An 18,837-nucleotide genomic window follows, 5' to 3' on the forward strand; every position below is an offset into this window, starting at 1 on the left:
TGTGGCCAGCATTTAGAATTCTCACTACTAACTGGACAGAACACAGCACATAAAAAACACTTTTAATGGTACATCTGATTTTCCCCAGCAAAAAAATTATTGGCAGAATTTATTTGAAGTCGCTTTGCTTTTGATGACAACTAGCAAATCAGGGTTTTTAGAACAAACTGGTATGTTTTGAATATTTCTTCCACTGTTAAGACTCTTTCAAGTTGTTTAAAAATAAGATGTCTACAAAACATCTTACACCAAGAAACAGACCTATGCATAGAATTGCTCCATCAAATTTTTTACATGTCATGCTATGTCAATGTTATGCTATATATACACATACAGTGGTAGGCACAAACGTCCATGTTTTCCATTTAATTTCTAACAACTTGGCTTTATTATTATAATTATTATTTTTTAAGTTTGTATACTGCCCTTCATCTGAAGATCTGAGGGTAGTTTTATCCATTTTTATTTTGAAGAAGGTTTTGCTGACATGGGCTTCCAAAGTGAGGTGGCTGGCACTTCCACAGGGCAGAATGGATGCTACATTCTGTATGATGCAGCCAATTGTACATTTGCACAGTGGTGCAATGAATGCACAGTATCTCAAAGGCAGTTAATGGCAAATAGTAGATGGAGTTGGGCTGTTGACCAAGTTAAATTCTTTGGTTAATTTAGCCCTGCTGAGACTATCGAGTCCAGTGAGAAGTAGCAGTTTAAGTGGCCCTACAAAGGAGTAATGCGATCAATTACAGCTGCATCAAATGAGCTGCTTCCCAGGCTACAGTAAATGAGAGACTGCAGGAGCATGCAAATTCCTTTTTTGTACATGTCGCTCTTCAGTCAGAAAGCAAATAGCAAAATAACACACATCCATCACCACTTTCAACATCCCAGTTAGCAATTGTGTGTCTTTTTCTTTCCATGTTTTGCAATCCTACTGGCGAATGAAGCAATCGCTTCTCCATTTTTCCCAATTATTATTATTTTCTCTCCCCCCACCCCTTACTTCCTAGGAATCTCTCCTTCTGGGAGATGAAAGAAGACCTGGCGAAGAAATCTTTTAAATTCCTGGCGTCTCATTTTTGGGAGCCGTAAACACTTGCTCTGCAGAAGGCTGAAATATTTCCGATTCCTAGGAAAGAGCATCAGATTTTTTCACATTTCCACTGCAGATGGATCAGAAATTATTTTGGCCAATCACATATGACACAGGCATGGTGCCTTACTGACAATTTAAGACAAATTTCCAGGAGCTTGGGTTGCCTGAGGTTTTGGGAGCAATCGGTTCAGACTTTTGGCAATAGAAATCTGCTCCTCTTTTTGCAGTCCATGGATCAGGGAAGAGAGAAAGGGTTGTTGGAAAAGGAGAGAGTAAAATATGGGGCTGTGGCCACTTCAGGTTCTCCACCAGAATGTGGCCCTCAAAAAATTAGTCCAGAGGGAATGTGGCCCTTGACTGGGGGGGGGATGTTCTACTAAAGCACACTGCGAGTTCCTTTTCCATGTGTCTATTTGCTTTGTGTTTGGTAGGTGGTCTGGCTTATCCTGACATGAAATATTAAATTAAGAAAAACATATTGGAAAGGCGAAAAGGATAAATGATATGGTACTAAACAACTTAACTTTTGCCCAAGGCTTTACAAATTTCAGTGAGTGGATGAATTGGCCTGACTATTTTAGTATCTCTCCTGGACCACAGGCTGAGATACTCTTTAGCATCCTTGAGACTGCAGTCCATTGTGGTGCTTTAAGGAAGACAGGAAAAAATTAGCTATGAAAATTGGCTGTACTGAGAGGAATGGAAGACTTTGGCCATTATTTACTGTTTTGTAATAATAATAATAATAATAATAATAATAATAATAATAATAATAATAATAATTTTATTTATACCCCGCCCATCTGGCCAGGCCTCCCCAGCCACTCTGGGTGGCCCCCAACAGAATATTACAAATTGGAAAGAAATCAAGCATTAAAAACTTCCCTTCAGATGTCTTCTAAAAGTCAGATAGTTGTTTATTTCCTTCACATCTGATGAGAGGGTGTTCCACAGGGTGGGCACCACTACCGAGAAGGCCCTCTGTCTAGTTCCCTGTAACCTCACTTCTTGCAATGAGGGAACCGTCAGAAAGCCCTCAGAGCTGGACCTTAGTGTCTGGGATGGACGATGGGCGTGGAGACGCTCCTTCAGGTATACTGGGCCGAGGCTGTTGAGGGCTTTAAAGGTCAGCACCAACACTTTGAATTGTGCTCGGAAATGTACTGTAAATTATACGACATTCAGATGGACCATAGCTCACTAGTAGAGCATCTGCTTTGCCGAAGGTCCCAAGTTCAATCCCCAGCATCTACATATATATGTAGGGAGATGTTTTGCTGTTTTCAGTTTTTACGACAATACTGAGCTAGATGGAGCAAGGGTCTGACGCAGTCTAAGGCAGCTTTCTACATTCCTAAACTTTGTTCAAGGACATTTGGCTAACCGTGGCCAAGCCTATTCAGCAGAGGTGAAGAACTAGTTTTCCTTGGGCAGGTGCATTTTCTCAAGGGTAATGGAGGAGGTATACAATGGCAGTGGGCAGGGCTGTAGCACATGCGGCCTCGCACACACACACACAGCCTACCTCCCAAGTAAATGCATTGGATTGCAGCCTCGTTGCATTTAAATGGGTTTATTCCATAGTTCCCTGTAGTGATGTATGGAAGTGAGAGCTGGACCATAAAGAAGAGGCTGATTGCCGAAGAATTGATACTTTTGAATTATGGTGCTGGAGGAGACTCTTGAGTGTCCCATGGACTTCCAGAAGATCAAACCTATCCATTCTTAAGGAAATCAGCCAGAGTGCTCACTGGAAGGACAGATCCTGAAGCTGAGACTCTAATACTTTGGCCATCTCATGAGAAGAGAAGACTCCCTGGAAAAGACCCTGATGTTGGGGACGATAGAGGACGAGATGGTTGGATAGTGTTCTCGAAGCTACCAGCATGAGTTTGACCAAACTGCGGGAGGCAGTGGAAGACAGGAGTGCCTGGCGTGCTCTGGTCCAGGGGGTCACGAAGAGTCGGACATGACTAAACGAATAAACAACAACAACATTCCATAGTACGTATGTTTAGAGTTGCAGTCTAAAAGGAACAGGGGAAAAGAATGGAAGGCAGGTCTAGCAGTGGTTATTACCATGGTAGCTAAGTGGAACCCCCATGCTCAGAAGTTTCATATGCTGAGGAAAAACAGATAGCGGCCATCTTCATCAACTGTTAGCAGGCTTGGAGCCAGCAGGCAATATAATGGAGCAACTGTAAGGGCCCACTCTCACTGGGCCCGCTGCCATAACTACTACCACCACCACTGCTGCGGCCTGCCCAATGCAGCGGCCAGCAAAAACAAGAGGTGGCGCTCATGGGAGCTGTGAGCCCACACTCACCAGGTGATGGGGCCGGTGAATTGCACCACTTGCAATGCAGACCGGGGGCATATAAATCATATATAGCAAAGCTTTTTAATGTTTCATGTTCTGTTATGTTTTTACATATGTTGAAAACCACCCAGAGTGGTTGGAGTAACCCAGTCAGATGGGCAAGGTAAAAATGAAGAAGAAGAAGAAGAAGAAGAAGAAGAAGAAGAAGAAGAAGAAGAAGAAGAAGAAGAAGAAGAGGAGGAGGTGGCCTGGGCGATGTATCAATACATCGTCCAGGACTGGTTGGCGGGCCAGAGCAAAATGGCGCCTTCACCCAGCAGTATATTGCAAGTGGGGCTTGCCAGTTTCCCCTCCTCCTTTGAGACAGCCCTAGCACTCCTGCCGCTCACAGGCATAGCTGTCAACTTTTCCCTTTTCTTGTGAGGAATCCTATTCAGAATAAGGGAATTTCCCTTTAAAAAAGGGAACAGTTGACAGCTATGCTCACAGGTGAGGGGGCAGAGCACTGGGGCTCCTTTAACTGCAGGGAGTGCCAGTTTCCTCACAGTTTCACAGAGCCCTCACCCCGCCACCGGCTCACGGTGCCTCGAAGATATAGCTTGTTTCTCCATATATTGCTGGTGAAACTGCCGCTGCTCCTGAGTCCCTCTGCTAGCAAAGCTCGCTGGAGGAAGAAACTCTTAGCAGACACTGATAGCAGAGGTGGTGTTTTCACCAGGGATATACCACTGAGTGAAGCCGACATCGCGGTCTGCTCCTCATACCGGTCCTGGGTGATATATCAATATATCGCCCAGGCCTACCCAACAAGGGTAGCCTGTTTGTCCCCTTCGAAAAAACAAACAAACCCAGACCTGAATGAAATAGAATGGTGGTCTGGTCCAGCAAAGTAAGATCCACATGCTCTTATAAACTTGTAACTAAAGGTGAGGATTTCCAAGAGAAAGTTTGCGATCTCTGCAAAGTCTGATTTATTTTAAAACGTTATCCTCCCCCACACCCTGACATCATTCCAGTATTAGACAGTTCTTGCGGAATTCTTGCAGCACCCACAGAAAATAGCTCTAGTTCAACACGTCCTAATCACCACCACAAATGACCCACATAAAAATTCCCTTTCTTAGACACACAAACAAACTATTAGCTCAAGCACTATCGCTGCCAACCACATCCACACAGAACACCAGAAGACAAGACTGAGAGGCAGGGGAGAAATCTAAGTCATATATTTAACTAGGAACTCATCGGCAGAATTGCCTTGAAAGGGGATCACACTTGCAAACCTATCACGCAATGTTTAACATTGGGAGGGTGGGGGAGAAGAGGAGGGTGCCTGACTCCAGTTTCAGAACTGAACGTGGATTTTACCAAGCTTTGCAGCACTCCTCTTCCAAAAGGATAGTATGTTCACTTTAATATAAACACGTTTATGTCCTTGGGTTCTCTTGCAACTTCCAGCTGAATAATGTTTTGCTTAAGGGGTTTTGTGCTTGCACTTACTTTCTTTTTAACGTTTTATATGCATCGCCTTCTTTATAGGGGACTCTGTTCGGCATGCACAAATCTCCCCCAAATTTTATTTCCCCCTTGGAGCCAGGAAACAATCTGGAGTTTACTGTCTCTCTGGGCCCCTATACAGGTTACCTGATAGAATGTGGTTTTGCAATAAATCACTGGCTGATTTGCAAGCCCTTGAATACAGTTGCATGCTGCTTCATTTAACTAAACGATGTTTAACTCAAGTACAGTATATGCCATTTACCTACTGTATTTTTATCTTACCTTTTAGACAATTATTGTCTCCCAAAGCAGCTCACACCAATAAAAGAGAGAGAGAGAGACCCTAACATTAGGCTCACAACCAAAACGACACAAGGCACACAAGGAACAACGAGTAGAGAGGAAAGGTAGAGGAGGAAGATTGATTTTTCAAGGCCAGAACCAAGTGGTGAGCAGGCACTTATATCCAACTGGGGATCAGGCTGAATGTCACTTAATGATACTTGTCTATGAGGAAATGTAACCCTCAGGCCGAAAAAGAGTTCCTGTCCCTGGTACAGGGTATTACTGCAAGTAATATATGGTTATTAGTCCCCATTCCCCAACTCTGCCCACCTGTAATTTCACTAATTTCAGTGGGTTAACCCAGGATTTCCAGATGTGGAGTTAAAATTAGAGAAATGTTGATCATATTCCTATGTCACACTTTTATTAATCTACTCTACTCTTGGAGCTCTGAAAAAATCTTTCAAAAACTCACAGCAAAGAGAAACATTTTAATGCCTGAAAACGTGAAACAAGAGACCATAAATTTTGAAAGTGTTTTGTAGCCATGGTGCTTTATCTGTGTAAATAAATCTAACCATAATGCATTTTAAATGATTAAATTGATACTTTGTTATATTGTGTTATTTTAAAAAAACACTTTAAATGATGCACATACCCAATACATTTTTAATAATAAAAAAAAACTTACTACGATGATGCATACTGAATTTGTTTTACCTCAATTCCTTTGACTCCACACAGAAAGTAGTTGTGCCACAAAGGTTCCGTTTGATTAATTTGAATGTTGTTGGCATTTGTAGTAAAATCCCTGGAAAATATAAACATACAGGAAAAACATTAAAAGTCCATGAAACCATCAACGTAGGTTTAGTGCTTTTAAAAATATAAACGACCTGCTGCTGCCATCTGCTGGCTAAGGAGCAGCACATTCTTTTCTTTTCTTTTTGCCAAAGGTTTTGCCAAGGGCCTGTCACACATTATTTCTTCATCTCGCCCCACTCTGCCTCTCAAGATGCTGGCCAGAGAGAGATCGGGAGCAGGCCACAGGTTTGTGCCAGCTCACTTTCTAACACCCCCCCCTGCTCTCGGTACCAGGTGAAGAGGTAAGCATGCCTAATCTGCATTCATGTTCATCACACAGACTCCCAATTTGGGGTACCTCACACCATGTACTCAGAGGGACAGAGAGCACCTCCAGATTATCTGTTTTGTGGAATACTGTTTTGTTGAAATATTTTTTTGTTGAAAACATATAGTTTTGCTCAACTGAAGTGCCCTAGTGTGGGGATGGAGACCCTCGGGCCCAGAGGCCAAATGCAGCTCTCTAGGTCGGTCGGTCGGTCAGTCTGGAGTCTCCTTGGCCAACACAACTTCCTAAGCAACACCCAGTGGTGACAATTTCCATCATCCCTGACCACTGGTCCTGTTAGCTAGGGGTGATGGGAATTGTAGTCCCAAACATCTGGAGGGCCGGAGTTTGCCTATGCCTGTACAAGGGCAACACTAAGGCTAATGAAGAGAATGCTGGCAGGCAGTTCCAACCCTTGGAATTACGGTGCTGGGGTCCCACGGACTGCAAAAAGATCAAACCTATCTATTCTGAAGGAAATCAGCCCTGAGTGCTCACTGGAATGACAGATCCTGAAGCTGAGGCTCCAATACTTTGGCCACCTCATGGGAAGAGAAGACTCCCTGGAAAAGACCCTGATGTTGGGAAAGATGGAGGGCACAAGGATAAGGGGGACAACAGAGGACGAGATGGTTGGACAGTGTTCTCGAAGCTACCAGCATGAGTTTGACCAAACTGCGGGAGGCAATGGAAGACAGGAGTGCCTGGTGTGCTCTGGTCCATGGGGTCACAAAGAGTCGGACACGACTAAACAACAACAAGGTAGACAGATTGGGGGGGGGGTGACTGAGAGAGGGGCAATGCCCCAGTAACAGAATATACCAGCCCTGCTTTGCATCTGTCTGTTCTCGCCTGGCTGCAGTGTGTCCTAGAACAGGCATAGGCAAACTCGGCCCTCCAGTTGTTTTTGGGACTACAATTCCCATCATCCCTGGCCACTGATCCTGTTAGCTACGGATGATGGGAGTTGTAGTCCCAAAACATCTGGAGGGCCGAGTTTGCCTATGCCTGCCCTAGAACTCTGATCATGCTTCTTGGTTGCCTGAATTGAGGGTTGAGGGGTATGCCACCAAGGGGCAGCTGGCCCCTGGAAGGTTCTCCAAAAAAGGATGTGGCCCTTGGGCTGAAAAACCCATCTACTTTTTTAAAAGGACCGGGTTCTGTGGTTTGGAAAGTGTCGGTGAAATGCACTGAAAAGCATGGGACAAAGGAATGATTAACGAGAAGATGCATAACAGTGCACAAGCATATCAGGATGAAAGGTAAAGGGACCCCTGACCATTAGGTCCAGTCGTGGTTGACTCTGGGGTTGCGGCGCTCATCTCGCTTTATTGGCCGAGGGAGCTGGCATACAGCTTCCGGGTCATGTGGCCAGCATGACTAAGCCGCTTCTGGAGAACCAGAGCAGCGCACGGAAACGCTGTTTACCTTCCCGCCAGAGCAGTACCTATTTATCTACTTGCACTTTGACGTGCTTTTGAACTGCTAGGTTGGCAGGAGCAGGGACCAAGCAATGGGAGCTCACCCCGTCGTGGGGATTCGAACCGCCGACCTTCTGATCGGCAAGCGCTAGGTTCTGTGGTTTAACCCACAGCGCCACCCGCGTCCCTCACTGTTGTATAACCTTTCCACAAACAAATGTTCTGTAGGGACTTGACATGGTATAACTATTCTAGGTAGAAACAAAGAGCATCCAGGCAGACTCTAAGGTCTATTTTACAAACCAGACTTGTTTCCATGTTTTCTTAACGTTCATCAGGCAATTCAGATGAATAATACCACAAAAAGGAGAAGTTACTGTTGATAGAAATCACTCATTGTGCTACAAGTTCTTATTGTTTGCCCTAGAAAATAAATATGCAGTCTGCTGCTTCCCCTTTTCTCTCCTCCCTCCAAATAAACAGGGATCCTGTTTCCTCTGTGCATGCCTTTCTTTTAAAAGCTCAAAAGCCAAACAATAAACAAAACAGGGATAATTATATGGTATCGCTGGCTGCCCCACGGAATTAAATGTTACAAGTTGGGTGTGCAGACCACTGAAATTATTTGCAGCCTTTTCAAACCAAAAGACTGAAAGAAATGTTGGCATCTATGCTGGCACATGATATTCAGACATCCATCGTCACAAGACAGCCAGGCACAATGCAATATAACTGTGACAAATGAGTAAATGGGGAAACTCTTTGCAAAGAACAGAAAATTGACACTTTCATTCTATCCTGGAAATTATCAACACAATAATCTTATTATGGAGTTGTCTGAGGCAACTTTTCTGCAATTCAGGTGCAGAGAATTTTAAAATCCAGTGTTATGAATAAAGACTCCATTCTTATTTTTAGAATAATAATTTGACTTGTACAGACAATCAAAATAGCCCAAGAGGAGATCTCACTTAGGTGTAGTTTGGTCCTCTGTACTGTATTATGCTGTAAGACAAGGGTCGGGAACCTCCAGCCCATGAGCCAAATTTGGCCCACGAGGCAGTTTTCCTCAAACTACATTCCCTGCCAAGCATTTAGGAACACTTAAGACATAAGGTGCTTCCGTTTCAAGAGAAAGGTGTGCAAGTTCTGCTACATACAAGGAAAACACAAATCACTCTGCAAGAAAGTATTAGAGCACTCCAAATAATTTGCTCATATACGTACAAACACAGAATTTGGCAGATCTAGCTGAAAGGCACCACATGGATATCTGCACTGATCATTACAATGCATCCCTAATTATTATTATTGTATAATTGTGTAACTATTGTATAATCTTAGTCTTTCACTGCCAGCAGCTGGGGTTAGGGTGGTGTTTAGGAGGTACAGTGGAACTTCGGGTTAAGAACTTAATTCGTTCCGGAGGTCCGTTCTTAACCTGAAACTGTTCTTAACCTGAAGCACCACTTTAGCTAACGAGGCATCCCACCGCTGCCGCGCCGCCGCACGATTTCTGTTCTCATCCTGAAGCAAAGTTCTTAACCCGAGGTACTATTTCTGGGTTAGCGGAGTCTGTAACCTGAAGCGTCTGTAACCTGAAGCATTTGTAACCGGAGGTACCACTGTATACAAGACCTCACTCTGGTGTTGCTAGAAACACCAGAGTTCTCTGGCTCCCAGTTCCTGGGTCAAGTTTTATAGACTTGCAGAACTATACCTAAATCACTTCCCTGTGATATTGACCTTGGCCTAGTCTTTGTCTGTATTATACATTTAAAGCAATATTATCCTACTTTAAACAGTCATAGCTTCCCCTAAAGAGAGTGTACTTTTGTCAAGGGTGCCAAAAGTTGTTAGGAGACATGATCATTTAGAGTAGTATGATACTGTTTTAAACGTACAGTACAGATGTCCCTGTGTCATAGAATCATACAGTTGGAAGGGAGGATGAAGATCATTCATTCCCCTGCAATCATTTACCCAACATGGGGCTCAAACCCACAACCCTGACATTAAGAGTCCCATGCTCTACCGATTGAGCTATCCACAGGGCTAGACTGATCCTCTGTTCTTGACCTTGGTTTGTTTGGACTGTGCTGCATCTGTAATCCAGTCCTCATTGGTGAGCACTTTGCTGATGTCCAATCTCCTGTAACTTGGACACTTGCTCCCAGAATAGCCCTTCTACCTTGCCATGAAATATTTGCATGTCCAAATTTGCTTCTTTTTCTGTTCCTTTCCCATCCCATTTTTCTTTATATTGTGTCTATCAGAATGCAAGCTTGAAGGCATTGGGTATCTTGCTTTTTTTTAAAAAAAAGTTTTTATTATTAAAATAATTCAGCATTAATACACACATATTGCGAATATACAAGCATACAAGAATACATTATATACAATCCTTAAGAACATTCATACATACCTACACTCAATCCCACAGATAATTCCTTTTCCCATCATCATCCACCACCCCTCACCCCACCTTTGTGTTAGACTTCCAATCTACTCAATTGCAATTTCTTTCCACTTCTATTACTTTCTTTCACACACCTTTAGCCTAATATCATGCTTCTTTTTCTGTTACACATTGTTATCCATCTTATTTAGTATTTCAGTATTTAAAACGGAACTTGTTTATTCTAACAGGAGTTCCGATTTTTCAATATGGTTTTGCAAGTGTCCTTTAAACACCTTCCAGTCCCTGTCTATCTTCTCTTTTGAGATCCTTCCAATTTCTCCCATTGTTTTGGATATATTGTAATACTCCAATAATTTGGCAAACCACTCTGTTTTTGTCGGTATACTACCACTTTTCCAATTTTTCGCAATCAATAGCCTTGCGGGTACTGTTGCGTATAAATATAATATCCTGTCTTCTTCCTTTAGACTTCCCGGTACTATTCCCAATAGAAAACCTTCTGGTGTTTTCCTAAATGAATATCTGAACATTTTTTTCATTCCGTTATATATTGTTTCCCAAAATTGTTTGATGTTTAAACAATTCCACCATATATGCATCATAGTACCTTTTCTTGCTTTTTAATCATTGTACAGTGCCTAGGAAACTTTAGGTATAATTGTAACAGCAACAATAATTGAAATAACGAGAACACTTACGAGTACAAAGGGTTTGTATTGGCCAGATGGATAGCTGGAGTGTTTAGAGGTTCAGCAGCTATAAGTATATCTTGCTCTATGGCCATTGGGAGCACAGCATATCCACAATAATCTATATGTTCACCTACCAAACAAAAAAGAATATTAACAACGTTTTAAAATAGTCTGGGACACATCAGCAACAGCAGAATAATCCCTTTTAAAAGAAGGATAGTTTTTACACAAGCCAGAGAAATTCTATCAAATATACTGGGGTATATAATTTATATACTGGTCCAGTTCAGATGTAATGGGAAACAATTATTTCCTATTATGACACTAACAAACTGCACACAGTGTCTCCTCACACAGTCTCCCCCACCCCACTCCTCATGCACACAAAGAAATCAGAAATTTATGTTTCTGATGTTCAAAAAACAGCAGTTCACCATGACACCCTAACTGAGGAAACAGTGGTTGTTTAAACTACAATTAGTGAAAACAAGCCAAAATCAGATGAAAAAAGAAACGTTCTCAATGCATCTCAGTGGCAGAGCACATACCGTATTTTTCGCTCCATAGGACGCACCTTGTTTTAGAGGGGGAGAACAAGAAAAAATAAATCTCCCCCTCTCTGCTCATCGCCCCTTCTATTTTTCCTCCCGCTTGGCTGAAGGGGCGCTGCGCAGCTCTGCTTCTGCTGAAGCCAGGAGAGTCTTGCTCTCCTGGCTTCAGCGAAAGGAACCTGAAGCCTGCGGAGCACAGCGGGAACTCGCGCTGCGCTCCAAAGGCTTCAGGCGACTATCCTTCTCGCTCTCCAGGCTTTAGCGAAAGCAACACAAAGCCTCCGGAGCGCAGAGGGAGCGCTCCCTCTGCGCTTCGGAGGCTTCGCGTTGCTATTGCTGAAGCCAAGGAGCCTGCATTCGCTCCATAGGACGCACACACATTTCCCCTTAATTTTTGGCGGGGGGAAAGTGTGTCCTATAGAGCGAAAAATACAGTAGTTTATCTCCATTTAAAGCAGGACAGGTGACTTTGTGGCCCTTCAGATATTATTGGACTCTAGTGAGCATGGAAAATGGTCAGAGATGATGGGAATGGGAGTGCCACAGGTTCCTCGGCCCGATATAATAATGCATAATAGGTAGCAGGACTGGGAAAGACCTCGGCCTGTAATCTTTGAGAACTGAGGCCAGTACTGAAGTAGTCAATATGAGGAAGTTTCATCTTTTCATATATTACATCAAGAGGCTGTAATCCAGTGACATAGCCCGTGCTTTGCAATGCAGAAGGTCCCAGATTCTGTCTCTGGTACCAAAAGGGCTTGGATTAGGACTGGGAAAGGTCCCAATCTGGTGGATTTGACAGCTGCTGCAAGTCAGAGTAGACAACAATGGGCTATCTGAGGAAAAAGGTAAACCTGTACAGATTAGTTTCAAAAACGAAGGCACAAAATTGCTGAGCATCCTGCACCTCTGGCAAGTTCCATCTTTAGATGTAACAGTGTGGAAATTGCAAAAGCAGAGGAAATAAGATGTGGTACCTGAAAGTGTGCTTCTATGCATGTGCTTCCATGTATGTACACATGTGTTTATGCATATTAGCCACTGAATTCATATTAACCCCAGTATGTATTCTTTTACCTATTAAGTTGACTCGCCCTGGTGCCCGAGCATAAAACTTGGGAGTTGATTTAAATTTAGAGATGAACATCTTCTTCAGCTTCAGCAATCTGGAAAATCAGGTTGGCACATTGAAGATTAATTTTGCTTTGGTTTTATTTGTTGTGTTGTTTTGATTTTAACTGCGATCTTGTGCACCGCACAGGTATGTATTACAATGCAGGATATCAATTGAATGAATAACAAAGATGTAGCACCCTTAGAGAACCAACATAAATTCAAGGAATAACATCCAACAGGTATCCAAGGCTAGCTTAACATGAAGGGGCAGCAGTTTTTGCACACTGATGAAGTTTTATCCATTTATGAATAACAGGGTTTTCATTTCTGTTAATTATCAAGAGGGAATGTATATGTCAGGGGGGAAGCAGCCTCCCCCCAACTTAGTGCCCTCCAGATGTTTCAGAAAATTTCTCATCAGCCCTGGCTGGAGCCAATGGGAGTTATATCCCACAACATCTGGAAAGAACCACGTCATAGGAGGCTGTAGGTAAAGGGACCCCTGATCATTAGGTCCAGTCATGGCCGACTCTGGGGTTGCGGCGCTCATCTCGCTTTATTGGCCGAGGGAGCCGGCGTAGAGCTTCTGGGTCATGTGGCCAGCATGACTAAGCCACTTCTGGCGAACCAGAGCAGCGCACGGAAACGCCGTTTACCTTCCCACCGGAGTGGTAGCAATTTATCTACTTGCTCCCATTGCTCGGTCCCTGCTCCTGCCAACCTATCAGTTCGAAAGCACGCCAAAGTGCAATTAGATAAATAGGCATTTCCGTGTGCTTCTCTGGTTCGCCAGAAGCGACTTAGTCATGCTGGCCACATGACCCGGAAGCTGTACGCTGGCTCCCTCAGCCAATAAAGCGAGATGAGCGCCGCAGACCCAGAGTCGGTCATGACTGGACCTAATGGTCAGGGGTCCCTTTACCTTATGTGTACCCCCAGGAAAAAGGCACTGCGCAGCATATATATATATATATATATATATATATATGGGGTGTATGAATGAGAATGACAAAAAATAATGAATCCCCTAGGTTCATGTTAAACGTGTGTCCCAGGTCTGAAAACATGGATCTGGAACATAACCTTAACAGTGCTGAAGGTTGAAGGTGGGGCATTCAACAGGATGGGCGTTTGGAAACACAATTTCTTAAACATCCTTTGTGTCTAAAGCATACATATCTTGGTTTTGTATTTTTTAAAAATCCCGTCGTGATGTTCCTTGCTGTATAGCAGCGACTCCTGCTTATTGCTGGATAGGGTAAACAAAAAAACCGATGGAAGATCTGGAGATCGGCTGTAGGAAAGACAATCACGCACCTGGGTTCCTCTACCAGCTGGATCGAGAGGGTGGGAGGGAGATCCGCGGCCATGGTTTGCTCCTTGCGAGTTGGCGCGCACCAGGGCAAAGTATAAGCGGCTGGAGATTTTCTCTTTTCTAGCTAGCTTGCAAAGCCCAAAGGCTCAGATCCTGGAGTACGTAAGCTGCTTCCTTCCGGCATTACGGGGGCGGAGGAGGGGAGAGAGAAATCAGCTGCAAACGTCCAGCCGCTGCTGCATTTCCTCTTTGTATTCCCCGCCCAGGTCCACCGTATAGGCAGCGCCAGATTTAGTACGTTATCCTAGCTCAACCACGCGGGGGAGGAGGAAGAATCTAGTTGCTGGATCTCTGGCTCCTCCCCCATCGGGAAGACTTGTCTCTAAGCACCCACGTGCGCCACTTATGGAAATAAGGACTTCCCTTAACTTCAAATAGGGTTTATTCACTCGGGGGATGGCGGGGAGGCAATCAGCAATACAATCCTGTACAGTATACGCTTACTTTGAAGTAAATGTCACTGTCTCAACGCATGATGTGTGGAATTCAGTGTCACAAGATAGGGCAATGGCTTTCAACAAATGTATTCATACTTAAAATATTTAAAATCGCAGTGAATGTGTATGGTATAGTTTACCGAGACAATTTCTAGATACGTATATATATATATAGTTTCATAATTTGTATTCATGTTTGCATTGTTATACTCTTCATTTTTTAAAGAAGTTTTAAAACTTAGAAGTTTTAATTGTATTGGTTTATTACTGATGTTTTGTTGCTCTGGACTCCTTTAGAGTGTGGGCAGGGTATAAATTTAATAAATAAAGAAATCTAAAATCATAGCTTGTTCTATGTTTATAGTCCATATATAGCGGAAAATTATCAACTGTTTCTAATCTGCCTTCTGTGATAGGAATTTTATGGTCTTAGATATATGGTAATGTTCATAACCACACATACATAGATCAGCACAGGAAGATCTGCCTGGAACCATTTTGATTCCTAAACTGACCAAATGTTTTCTCTGCAAGGTCAAACTGGAAAAGTCTCCCCATTGTCTCTTTCCTCACAAATCCTGTCTTAAGGACACATTTAAGATATGAATAGGGTGTGAGCCTGTGACCTGGCCCAGGAACTAAATATTTTATCACTACCAAAGAATGGCCAGGCTCCCAAGGCAATCCAATCAAGTAACCTGGCAGACAGGAGATAATCAGCGACAGGAGGAAAACAACAAGCAAATGTTCTGTTTTAGACAGCTTTTTTTTCTGTGAAGGTGTGATGTATCTGGGGGGGTGGTCTTAGGTTACACCCCTCACGTGATGTATGTATGATGTTTCTGGGGGGTGGTCTTGATCTACAGGATGGGAATTTCAAAAGTCTTTGCGTGTCAATACCCCTCCCCCCCCAGAAATAAAGACACAGGAGACGTTGATTAAGTTAATTGGGCATGAAAAGGCCACAACTTTATTGATTAGAGAATTGAAGGTATTGGCCTTAGGCATTGGCACCTATCCACTACCCGGCATGGTGACCGGGATGGGTTAACACGAACCGTGGGGGGTCCTGTTGAAGTACGCCAACTAGGATCCCACGGGTGTCACCGCTCGGGGGCGTGCCGGAGGCCCTTACCTTCCCAGGTAAGGCTCTTAGTTGAACTTACTTCCAATTAAGCATTTACTTCCAATTAAGCATTTTAGAATCACATCTTAAAACTGCTTGAGATGGCCTGATGTACTCTAACATCAAAAGATGTTGACATTTTAAAATCAGTAGAAATAATTCCAACGAGGACCAGGCTGAAACAGTATAAGCATAGGGTACCTGTTCAGATCTTCATTTGTCATGCTTTGACCAAACACATACCAAAGATGATTTGTAAAAAAAACGGGAAGCAAAATGGTTCCAAGGAGCTTCAGTATCTAAAAGCATCTATTCAAAAGCAGCACTGTCCTTAAGACATATTTTGATGCAGTGCATTGATTCCAAACCTTTCGTAAGGGTAATTAAAAAAGTTTTTCATGTTCAAGATGTGTAATCCTTAAAGCTGTGTACCATTGTCCTCACATAGACTGGGAGTAAAAAATCAGTAAGAATGTGTGGCCCCTGTGTTAAGTGCATGTAGAAGAGCAGGAATAACCTGAAAGGACCCTCTCTCTTGTGTTTATATGAAGCAGTAACTGTCCAAACGCTCTCTTCAGATCCAGTGAAAACTATAATTGATCTACACACATAAAACAAATTCACGCACAGGCATCTTCCAAAAACCCATCCCAAACCCCAAGAAGTCCCACGGCGACCAGCAAATGGAAAAGAGGGGAGATCTCAGCAGACTTTAGGGATGCAAAAATTATCAATCTCTTTTAGAACAGATTGCGGAAATTATCAAGGCAACTCAATAATTTGCAGCCAGCAAAATTTTTGCAAGGATCTTTGCAAACCATCTCCTAACAATATCCGAGGCTACCCTTCCTGAATCCCAAAATGGTTTTCGACCTTCTACGGGGACAGTGGACATGATTTTCACCGCTGAACAGCTTGAGGAAAAATGCAGAGAGCAAAATCAACCCCTGTATATGGCGTTTATTGACCTGACTAAGGCCTTCAACACTGTAAATCGTAATGCCCTGTGGGCTGTCCTTCTGAAAATTGGCTGCCCATATAAATTTGTGAGCATCCTTCAGCTCCTCCGTGATAATATGACAGCAACAATCGCAAGTAACAATGCCTCTCAAAGTGAATCATTCACAGTGGGATCCGGTGTTAAACAGAGTTGTGTTATCGCCCCAACTCTATTATTTTCATTGCTATGATTCTACTCTTGGTTTAAGGGAAACTACCCACTGGAGTAGAAATCATATATCAAACTGATGGAAAGCTCTTTAACTTGAGTAGGCTGAAAGCAAAGAGTAAGGTTACTGTAACTTCCGTCATAGAGCTTCAGTATGCTGATGACAACAGTGTGCACACTCAGAAGATGACCTCCAAACCATCCTAAATATATTCGCAGAAGCTTACAAAAAACTTGGCCTATCACTCAACATCCAAAAAACAAAAGTGCTGCACCAACAAGCACAAAACAACCCCTCTGCAGCACCACAAATCCAACTCAATGGTCTAACGTTGGAAAGTGTAGATCACTTCCACAAGGGCTGACACTGATGCCGAAATCCAGCATCGCCTGAGCTCTGTGAGTGCAGCTTTATCTCGACTGGAGTGCAGAGTGTTTGAGGACATTCACAGGCAAACCAAAATGCTTGTTTACAAAGCTATAGTACTACCAACCTTACTGTATGCTTGTGAAACGTGGATCACTTATAAATGCCACCTCCAACTCCTTGAAAGATTCCATCAATGGTGTCTCCGAAAATTTTTGCACATCACTTGGCAAGACAGGTGAACTAATGCCAGTGTACTGGAAGAAGCAAAGATCACCAGTGTCAAAGCAATCATTCTTCAACATCAACTTCGTTGGACTGGTCATGTTGTGCAGATGCCTGATCATCGTCTTACAAAGCAACTACTCTATTCCAAACTTAAAAATGGAAAGCGTAATGCAAGTGGTCAACAAAAGAGGTTTAAAGACTCTCTTAAGGCAAATATTTAAAAAATGTAGTATGAACACTGACAACTGGGAAACACTGGCCTGCGAGTGCTCCAATTGGAGAACAGCCTTTTCCAAAGGTGTCATGGGTTTTAAAGACATTCAAACTCAGGACGAAAGGGAGAAACATGCTAAGAGGAAGGCATGCTTGGCAAACCCTCACCATGATCAACTCCTGCCCGGAAACTTATGTCCCCACTGTGGAAGGACATGTGGATCTAGAACTTGGACACACTGTTAAGACCAGGTTCATGGAATACAATCTTACTCTGCTACGAGTGATTGGCAAAGAAGAAGACTGTCTCTCAACGTAGTCCACCTCACAGGGCTCTTGCGAGGATAAAATGGGTAGAACCATGGAAGCCATTTTGAGCTCCTTGGAGGAATAGCGGGATATATACATGTAATAAACAAACACTGACTACATCTGCCATACAGAAATTTAGCAGGCGCATTTCAGCGTCTGCGATTGCAGCTGCTTGGTTCACACTTGCCCTGCTTTCATGGCGAGGCACGGGAAACCCTGTCTTTTAAAAAACAGCATTGTATTTCATATAGGGACGTGGGTGGCACTGTGGGTTAAACCACAGAGCCTAGGACTTGCCGATCAGAAGGTCGGCGGTTTGAATCCCCACAACGGGGTGAGCTCCCATTGCTCGGTCCCTGCTCCTGCCAACCTAGCAGTTTGAAAGCACATGAAAGTGCAAGTAGATAAATAGGTACTGCTCTGGCGGGAAGGTAAACAGCTTTCCGTGTGCTGCTCTGGTTCACCAGAAGCGGTTTAGTCATGCTGGCCACTGGAAGCTGGATGCCGGCTCCCTCGACCAATAAAGCGAGATGAGCGCCGCAACCCCAGAATCAGTCACGACTAGTCCTAATGGCCAGGGGTCCTTTTACCTTTATTGTATTTCATTTTCATTATTTTATTTTTAAATTATTTTTATTTATTATTATTTTTTATTCCGGTAGTGCCAACGGCAGGAGACCACAACAGCGTTCGCCCTTGAAAAGACAAGAGAGGGAAGGAAACGAAAGGGCGAGATGCCTTAGCTGCGCTGAATCAACCACGCAGCAGCGCTGGCCGAAGCGCCTCCCTCCTCTCTCGCCTCTGAGGCCTAGTCAGGCCCAGCCGGTTGCTAAGGGCCCGGTTGCCAACCACAGGCCTGCTGGTGCACCCTCGATTAGGCTCCGTGCTCGCCGCGCGCGATAAAAAAAAAAACACCCCTCCCCTTCACCCCCACCTGAAGGGAGCCGACGGGTGCGCGCATGCGCGCGGCGCCGAAATCCCCTCCCCCCTCCCTCGCTCAGCCCGAGAACAGAGTCACATTGAGGAGCAGCCGCGGGGCATTGTGGGAGAGGAGAGGGGCCGGCCGCAGCCTGTTT

The 18,837-nt window shown here is 43.8% G+C and overlaps 1 protein-coding gene across 4 annotated transcripts in view; it reads right to left on the reverse strand.

The window, feature by feature from the left end:
- GALK2 (galactokinase 2) overlaps positions 1-17,357 on the reverse strand; it is a 70,201-nt gene extending 52,844 nt beyond the window's left edge. For 3 of the 4 annotated variants that reach the window (XR_014162900.1, XM_081888656.1, XM_081888654.1), the window contains exons 1-4: positions 13,853-14,130; positions 12,497-12,585; positions 10,875-10,998; positions 5,922-6,012 (exon numbers count right to left, since the gene is read on the reverse strand). Coding sequence is in view for 3 of the 4 variants with exons in the window: in XM_081888656.1 (XP_081744782.1) it covers positions 5,922-6,012; positions 10,875-10,998; positions 12,497-12,585; positions 13,853-13,905 (357 nt within the window). In the remaining variant the exon portion in view is untranslated. Of the gene's footprint in view, positions 1-5,921; positions 6,013-10,874; positions 10,999-12,496; positions 12,586-13,852; positions 14,131-17,135 lie in introns of those variants that run through there. The other variant, XM_081888655.1, reaches the window with a different exon arrangement.
- Positions 17,358-18,837: the final 1,480 nt, after the last annotated feature.

Source organism: Podarcis melisellensis, assembly GCF_964234715.1.
Source record: "Podarcis melisellensis genome assembly, chromosome: 14".
Taxonomy (NCBI): domain Eukaryota; kingdom Metazoa; phylum Chordata; class Lepidosauria; order Squamata; family Lacertidae; genus Podarcis; species Podarcis melisellensis.